General features: G+C 39.2%; 1 protein-coding gene across 1 annotated transcript in view; it reads left to right on the forward strand.

The window, feature by feature from the left end:
- The window catches only part of MYOM1 (myomesin 1), a 156,746-nt gene that overhangs the window by 95,809 nt on the left and 51,374 nt on the right, over positions 1–9,563 (forward strand). Inside the window, exons 20-21 of the mRNA XM_042780221.1 lie at positions 2,058–2,242; positions 6,469–6,583. Of these exons, the coding sequence (XP_042636155.1) occupies positions 2,058–2,242; positions 6,469–6,583 (300 nt within the window). The remainder of the gene's footprint in view (positions 1–2,057; positions 2,243–6,468; positions 6,584–9,563) is intronic.

The following is a 9,563-nucleotide window of genomic DNA, read 5'->3' on the forward strand; positions in this document are numbered from 1 at the left end:
CTTTTGCAAAACACCAAAGAATAACATGATAGAGACTGTGTTTGTACTTGACCGTCAAGCTATTGTGAGTCAGTTCAGGGGATTATGATTGGTTAGTTAGAAATCAATTGTTATTTAAAAAAAAAAAAAAAAGGAAGAAAGAAAGAAATGAAAATGAATAAATAAAATCATCTTTATAGCAGCTGGTTGTCATGCAAAAAGATAGGTAATTGCTTAGTGTTTAGGATTCTCCTAAGAGGGAAAAGAGTATACACACAGGGAACAAATTTTGGCCTTCTACTTGATGAGGCTCATCAAGTTGCTTGATATCTCTTAATTGATAAATGGGATAGATGAATGTGAAGTACATGACATAAGCACAGATTCAAGGCCCACAAGTTTGGTTCTATTTGTTTTTGGCAAAAGTTCTTTGAAAACCATAAATTATCATTTGTTTTTATGATATCTTGGAAGGAAGACTGGACAATCTACTTCTGTAGAGATACCACCTCAGAAAACCAAGGAGGGGTTGCTATGAGTTGGAACCTATATGTGGGGTATGTGGTTTAGGGAAAGATTTCCCACTAATTGGTAGGTATTTTGTAATATATACCTTTTACCTTTGAAAGAAGTATTACTACCTGTATTCATATGTGCAGAAATGGCATGGGGTGGCTTCTGATCTCCTCTAACCTCACAAGTAGAAAGGACCATCCAGAACACCTCAACAGCCCAAGGCTGATACCTATGAAGTGGAAGTCAGACATGCCACCACCTTCCAACCTTTTTACCAACTTTGACATCAACTGTCCTCCCCACAGCACTCTCTACTTCTCTTCTTGCTATTCATTGCAATGGCCACACACAACTCACAGACAATGCTCATGTTTATGGAGTTTATTAGGGGAGTAACAGGTTACAATTCAGGTTCAGGAACACTCAGATACAATTCTTCAATCAGGACAGCCTCCTCCCCTCAGCCATGCCCATAGGCACACCTCTCTTTGGCCGTTGGCACCTCAGCCTGGCCTCTGCTCTACTTCAGCAAGTGTTACAGAGCTCTTTTAGCTCTGCTGTTAGGTTCCCAGAGAAGCACTGTACTCTGCCAGCAAACCTCCTGCCCATAGGCACTCCACTTTCTCACTCTGTGGGCCAGGAAGCCCATTACTATGTCTCATGCCAGTCTCTTGGTTCTGCTGCCTCTGCTGCTGCGTTTTCTCTGCCACAATCTCTCACCATCTCCAGTGTCTCTCACCTGTCTCAGCTTCTCTGTCTTCTGGGCCAGGGAGGTTCTGTACAGGGGTCTGGGATCCCAAGGATGCCAAGGCTCTAGTCCTGCCTCTTCTTTCTTGGTGGTAGTGAGATCCTCCCTCTCCACCTCTGGGATGGCTCATTTTAAGCCTGGTGGATGGCAAAACTGACAAATACCCATATAAGGGTTCCATACACCTTATTTCCATGGTCCCACCCCACAAGGATCCCATGTACCTTATTTCCATCGTTAACAAGCTATCCAATTTCCCTGGTGGACCACAAGAGTCTCACATTTTCATAGTCCCATGTAGTGATCTGGTGGCAGTCACAAAGACCATGGCTAGAAGGGCCATATTAAGTAATTCCGTGCACCACCGTATGTCATAAAATAGAATTGCTTTCTTCATACTAATTGAGATTTTGGGGAATTTTCAGATTACCATCCAAAAATAATCTGAAACAGAATCTGCAACTAAATTAAACAGTTCTGATAAAAGGTTTTAATCCAGGCAAGTGTGCAGACTTGAGAACAGCCTGAAAGAAAGTTTTAATCTAGACATCAAAAGGCACCTGGTGCTGACCTTAACCACCCAGTAAAGGATAGAATAGATTGATGGAGAGCAGTTGTTGAAAGTTGACACAAGAAAGACCACAAAAATATCTTTTTCCATGAGGATGCTAGAGTAAAAGACATCAAACAAACAAACAAACAAAACCATAAGCATCAGATTCAGCTTTAGGGCCTTAAGTGTGATTCTAAATGGATACATATTTGATTATTCTTATCTACCCTATGGTTTCTATTCATCATTTCACTCTCTTAGGACCTCCACACAATCTCAAGTATAGTGAAGTCAGGAAAAACTCTCTGGTCCTCCAGTGGAAGCCTCCAGTCCACTCTGGGCGGACCCCAGTGACTGGTTACTTTGTGGATATGAAGGAGGCCAGTGCCAAAGATGACCAGTGGCGAGGACTCAACAAGGCGGCTATTAAAAACAAGTACCTTAAGGTAAGAGGATGCTCATAGTTTTAGAAACCATCTTTACAGAGAATTGCTCTGCTAATATCATTAACTTTTAAGTTAGCAGGATAGGGCAGAACAACTTTGCATTGGTCTGTTTTGTATACTGGGCTCCTGGTAAAATTTCATTTGGTTGTTGGAGTTGAGGGAAGTTATAGTTTGGTATATTTAACTTGAATTCCTTGGCCTCGCTTTGAAATACATCTGCTAGCTTCCTTCTCTCTTCTTTCCTTCCTTGCCTTATCTTATCTACCTCACATTTTTATTACTCAGTCTTAAAACATTTCTCCTTTCCATCCCAAAGGTGACTTTCTCATTCCTACCTGTATTTTTTATTCCAGGGTGCTACTTCTATAGAGTTCACACCAGTTAGCCTTTCACTACTGATTATTTGGAGCCATGCTCTCTCTCTCTCTTCACTCGTTCTCTCATGCTTGTGCTAACATGCACTCTCATTCTTGACCTTATCTTCATCCTCACTCATGGCATTGCTCTCTGTGTTTTTGTGGAATTTTCTAATTGAACTAATTCCTAACTCTATCCATCAAAGACTGTTCTGCTATAACCGCCAAGTCCCTAACTTGTACTAAGTGGAAATCTTGAAAAAATGCTTTCCCCTAAAAGAGCTCTGGTGGTAGTAGTGCCTAAAGCATTTGACTGCTAACCAGAAGGTTGGCAGTTCAAACCCACCAGCCACTCCACTGAAATAAGACTGGGCCATCTACTTCCTTAAAGATTAACCGCCTTAGTAACCCAAAAGGGATCTCTATGAGTCAGAATCAACTCAATAGCATTGAGTTAGGTTAGGTTAGGTTATTGTTAGCAGCGACATGACATGTCGAGGCCATGAGTCCCCAGGAGGGCCTCAGAACTGTGGAAAATATGATTCCAGTTCTTATGACTTTAATGAAGAATGACTTCACCACAGTCATGCAGGAAGCTGCATACTACATTACATTGTTGACAGAATAGGCCACTGCCTACCACGTGGGCTGTGAAGACCCTCAGGTATACCTGGTCTAACAGATTTCTTCCATCTACTTGCCACCATGGACTGAAGTCCCTACCATTGGTCAGTCACTCTCTGGGGTGAAGGCATTTAATGTCCCTGTAAAAAATGTAGATTTCTCCTCCAGGAGGGATCACCCATAAATCATTATACCCAATATGCCGCTAACACTAGTTGGCTTGTGCCAATAAGCTCTTCAGCCCCTTCTAAAGCCCTGAGGAAAAAGGAAAGACTACACTTCCTGAGAAAGAGACAAAAATAAAGAAGAAGACTGGAGCACAGGATGCCGCTTGGTTGTTGGGATAAGTCAGGAGGACTCTAGATTCAAAAAGACCCCCAAAGGACAGTGTGGAATAAAGGTTAGAAGCATCCTGATGGTGTATGCAGATATCGGGGATGAAAATGTCGACATCCTCAGTCAGCACGAGTGCAGGATCCCAAGAGCCTGAGGCAGGACTGGATTCAGAAGAAGCAAAACAATTGGACAAGGTGCTAAGCCAAGGAGATCCACAGCCCAGAAAAACGGGCAAAGTCCTTAAATAGACAGACAGACAGTTCACAGGGAAAAAAATATCAGATGGGGTTTAAACATATCAAAAGACAGTTAATGTGTCATTACAAAAAGATGAGGAAGCAAGGCATACTTAAGAGCAAGAAAGTGGCACTGAGATTGAGTGTACCCTACAAACCTGGGGACTGACTTCCTACGGGTCTATAGATTCCACTGGCTTATGATCTTATATTTTATGAACAGTTTATAAAATGGAGATAGAATTATTTATTTTTTTGGATTATAAAACTAACACATACTTATTTTTAAAAATCAAACAATAAAGATATAAAGAAGAACAGGAAAATACCCTATAATTTCCATACCAATTTTGGTATTTATTCATTCATCCAGATATTTTTTATGTATTCAGAAGTTTTTCAAGCCTGTACTGGAGACACATGATAGTGATGTATATTTTTAAACTATAGTCTGGTAAACTTCAGTGAGGAGAGGAGATGGAGCTCCACCAGCGGATGAATTTAGCGTCATTGTAGGCAGAGTGTAATGGGATGACTGGTTTCTGCTGGAAGATCCCACAATAATTTCAGCACCAAGTGTCCCAAAAAAAGTAAACTCATTGCCATTGAGCTGAAATCTTTGGGTTTCCGAGGCTGTAAATCTTTATAGAAGTAGATTGCCCATCTTCCATCCACAGAGCAGCTGGTGGGATTGAACCACTGACTTTCTGGTTAGCAGCCAAATACCTCACCCACTACAACATCAGAGCTCCTTATCAAGTGCCCAAGCATTACTAAAAGTTAAAGGTATATTACTTTCAACCAAAAGAGTTTAACTAAGCTTCCTTCTTGTTGTTGTTTTAAAACTGGTAATCACACCCTGGGGTGACAAAGTGATAAGAGGGAAGGAGTAATTGGAAGGGGTAGGGGACATAGATAAAAAAAAAAAAAAAAAGCAAGAAAATATAGTTCCTTTGGAAATTATAGGGAAGGAAAAAAATCCAAGAAATATAAAGTTGATGTGTATAAATTATGTTTTTTGATGCTGTTGGAGTCAGAGGTCATTGTCCCTGTGACAATGGAAAAGTGTCCCTATCACAACAGTGACTAGACACTGAAACGTGGATATACTTCCTTCTCTGTGTTGCAAGAGTCTGACTCAAATATGTGCACAGCTTCACATTACCTAAGAATCAGGTGCAGATGTGTCAGGCACCTAGTGATCAGTCTATTTTTATCATAACAAGGAAAATCCACAGTTTCCTGGCATTATTTCTAAACACAGAATTTGAGTACATCAAACTGTGCATTTAGCTTGTGCCTAAATTCAAGTTAATTTACAGATTAAAACCTATTTCAAATTGATGCCAGTGAAAGCTATCATTACATGGATAGTGACCTTCTATTGTTGTAAACACAATATTATTAAATAGTTAGATTTTAAAAAATAACTATTTAATATGTAACTCCTTTAAATACATGGTCACAAACACTTCACTGAATTGAATAAATGTATTTTAGCATTGTTTGATTTAAACTATTTTGGATAAACAAGTCCTATTGATCTCTATCACAATATTATAGGAAATTTGTTTCCTCTTTCTTAAAATATATGTAGCTTTTAAAAGTTACACATTTTAAAAAGAAAAAATATATATATTTTGATAAAATATTAATAGTATTTAAAACAATAATGAAATGCTAAACCCAAAGAAAGTCACACACAAAAAAATTATGAAGTGGATCTATTATAAATCTAAATAGTTTTTACAACTCTTTGTAACCCTAGTTCATTGGCACATATGTAGTAAGTCCTCAGTCAACATCCTCTAGGTTATTAAAAACTCAAGGATTTAGAATTTAGAATGTTATCATTGTTGTTGTTGTTGTTATGTGCCATCGAGTTGGACCCAACTCATAGCGATCCCTCCTTGGGTTTCCGAGGCAGTATCACTACAGAAGTAGATTGCCCAACCTTCCTTCCGAGGAGTGGCTGGTGGATTTGAACCACCATTCTTCTGATTAGCAGTCAAGTGCCTAGGCACTACGCTACCAGAGCTCCCATTGTTATCATTAACTGCCATCAAGCTGGTCACCACGAGGATGAAACATATGTGCTTCAGAATAGAACTGTTCTATAAGGTTTGTAAATTTTGATAATTCACAAATTACTTAAATTCATAATTACATTAATTATTGCTCTATTTGTTGAGAAATAACTATATTAAACTCACAGAGTTAATTTTTGTTTTTGTTCTAGTGCTTTCACATGCTTTTAAGCAAACAGAGAGTGTCAATGATTCGTGATTTTAATTCCCCTCTTTTGCCAAGAATTTTATCTGAAATTATTCATGGAATGTTTCAAAAGCATTAAGAAAAAAAGAAAAAGGCAGCATATATGCTATCATGAGTACTTTGCTTGTTGTCTTATTGACCAAAGAATAAAGTGGATAACTCCTTTAAATTAGTCTTTGGTTTCTGATGTTGGTGGCCATTAAACTATCGAACAAAGAGTTGGAGGGATCTTAAACTTCCTCATCTACTACTTGCAAATGGTGCAGAAAGAAAAAAGTCTAAAGCTAAGGTCACATCCTGGGCTTTTTCTGTTGTATGACTAAAACAATGTTACACAGAAAGAGCATTTTTGTTTAAAAGGTCATAACACATTCACTGCTTCTATACCTGCTCGTTCCAGGTGCATGACCTCAAGGAGGGTGTCAGCTATGTCTTCCGCGTCCGAGCCATAAACCAGGCAGGTGTTGGGAAGCCGTCTGACCTTGCCGGTCCTGTGGTGGCAGAAACACGTCCAGGTGTGCTTTTATTTTCCATTAAAATTAATCTCATCTGGGTAAGATAACCAAATAGCATCCAATATAACTTCCTAATTTTTAAAACCATTGGTGAGTGTGGTCTGAATCACTGATAAATATGACCTTAGAATATAACAGCCATTTGCTGCCCTTCACCAGCACACCAGCACAGGGTTGAGCCAGGTTTGGGAAGAAAAAAAAAAAAAATCTAAGGGATTCCTGTTTATATCTAAAAACTGGAACATTCTTGGTCAAATTGTGCTTCCTGGACCAACATTTTCCTGCATAAATTCCTAGGACATTATTCCTATTACGCCCTGGCTATTAAGTCACAGAAGAATATTTTTCCAATCATGGGGAGGTTGGTACAGTGAAGGCACAATCCTTAAACAAGTGTAGTATTTATGTAATTGCAGCTCTTATGTGAAACCAGGGGTAGGAAAACTTTCTGTGAAGGGCCAGATAGTAAATGTTTTTTTTTTACTTTATAGCCATATAGCCTCTGTCACAACTCTGTCTCAGTAGCAGCCATAACAATATATAAACTAATACGCATGGCTGTGTTCCAATAAAACTTTATTATACACACTGAAATTGGAATTTTACATAATCATCAAATCTTAAAATATTAATCTTTTTTGACATCTTTTTCAACTGTTAAAAAATGTAAAACCCATTCTCAGCTTGTGGGTCGTAAAGAAATAGGCAATGTCCCAGACTTGGTCCACGGGCCATAGTTTGCTGACCCTGGGTTAAACTAACAGCTGTCCTCACTGAATGGTCTATAGAGTTGAGTAAGCCAGGGACAGCCCACACTTCCCAGTTTCAAAGATGCCATGATTGGACTAGGGAAGACAGTCTCTGCCTTTATTATGAGAACAAAGTACACAGTGTTCACTCCCCAAGTGGCTTCAGATCATTACATAATAATGATTTCTTTCATTATTTTCAATTTTCATTCTTCAAAGGTATCATATATTTTAGTTTATTAAAATTACATAAAAGAAAGCACTGGAAAGGAGAGACAATTTAAAAAATTATCCACCAGTTATTTTAGATTTATATTCATTCTAGTTCATGCATTTTCATTTAACCTGTCCCTATTTTCAGACTGAAATAAACAATGGGCAGATCTGTAGTGTAATATTTATTTTTTATAATAGGAAAGGGATATACAATAGAAAATTGTTTTCACTCTGTTACTTGAAAAGTATATAGAAATATACCCTTTGAGGAAATATCTGCCCATTTCATCTTGCTCCTTCATAACCTGTTTTCAACTACTCTTGAAACTACTTTCTAGACATGAGTCCAACAAAAGTGATCACCTTCTACAGAAGTGTGGCGAGAGTCAGAGCAACTGCCACACAACATATAAGTTGTTATGTGCCGTCGAGTCGGACCCAACTCATAGTGACCCCTCCTTGGTTTTCCAAGGCAATATCACTATGGAACTAGATTGCCCAACCTTCCTTCCAAGGAAGGAGTGGCTGATGGGTTAGAACCGCAGCCTTCTAGTTAGCAGTGCCCTTTGTAAAATTTCATGAGGACACTTAAAAATGCTAGGAATGCATATGCAAAGTTAAAGGTAACATAGGAAGACACTAGAACACATATTCCTACAGAAATAAACCCTTCAGTTTACAGCTATGAGGAAATGGTACCAACTGGAGATGAAAATGGACCAAGTGTAGAGTCTCCCTTTGTAAGAGCAACATTTAGATGACTCTAAAAGGAATTCCTAGGCAATTCATTAGTAAATCAAAATAATATTTTAAGTTGTGGATTCCAAATCTGATTGGCTGAAGAAACATTAAATTATTTCTTATTTTCTCATCAAAGGCCTTAGACTGGCAGATGGCCAGGCATGATATTCACAGATGAATCACTATAGAAATTCTACCACCAGAAACAGATCTGCTGGTGAGCTCCTGGGTGAGCATTTGGGTTCACTGATTGGAATAAGGCACCACAAGCCTTTTTAACCACCAGATTTCCAGACTGTAAGGGGCGCTGGTGGTGTAGTGGTTAAGGGCATTTGGCTGCTAATCAAAAGATGAGTAGTTCAAACCAACCAGTAGCTCCATGGAAGAAAGTTGAGGCAGTCTACTTCCGTAAAGATTTACAGCCTTGGAAACCCAATGGGGGTCCTGAGTCAGAATCGACTCTATGCAGTGAGCTTGATTTGGTTTGCTTTCCCAGAATGTAACTACAAGAAACAACTGCAGGCATCTACATGCTAAACAATGCAATACTTGCCTGCTCAAGAGCCACTGGCTCATGACTTAGCAAAGAATCCTCTGATGCAGAAAATTAAATGCTCCTGCATACAGGAACACCAAAACCCTACAGTGACATTTGGACTTGTTCCTTTTGCTATGATCACATTCCTCCTTGCCTGTATTTCTTGAGTATGTAGTTCATGCCAGGTGCTATGTGGGCACTGGGAGAAGAGTAATGGACAAGAGTGATGTAGTCCCTGAGTACTGGCCTACAGTCCAGTGGAAAACTCAAGAGTTTACAACAGGTGTCAAGAGAGTTAAGATGTTCCTTGTCAGTTAGCTGTCATTGAGTCCACTGCAGCTCATAATGACTTTATATACAACAGAATGAATGTTGCCTGATCCAGAACCACCTTCATAATATTTGTATGTTTTAGATATTGTGTCAATCCATCTTACTGAAAGTTTCCCTCATTTCCGTTGACCCTCTCCTTTACCAAACATTGATCTTTCCTGATAGCATGTCCAAAGGAAACAAACCAATCAACATCCTCACTTCTAAGGAACGTTCTGGTTGCATTTCTTCCAAGTTGTTGTTGTTGTTATGTGCCGTCGAGTCAAACCCGACTCATAGCGACCCCTCCTTGGGTTTCCGAGGCAGTATCACTACGGAAGTAGGATTGCCCAACCTTCCTTCCGAGGAGTGGCTGGTCCAAGACTGATATTCATTCTTTAAGCAGTCCACCGTATATTCAGTA

Source organism: Orycteropus afer, unplaced genomic scaffold (genome assembly GCF_000298275.1).
Source record: "Orycteropus afer afer isolate SDZICR_OR568_19922 unplaced genomic scaffold, OryAfe1.0 scaffold00028, whole genome shotgun sequence".
NCBI classification, from domain to species: Eukaryota; Metazoa; Chordata; class Mammalia; order Tubulidentata; family Orycteropodidae; genus Orycteropus; species Orycteropus afer.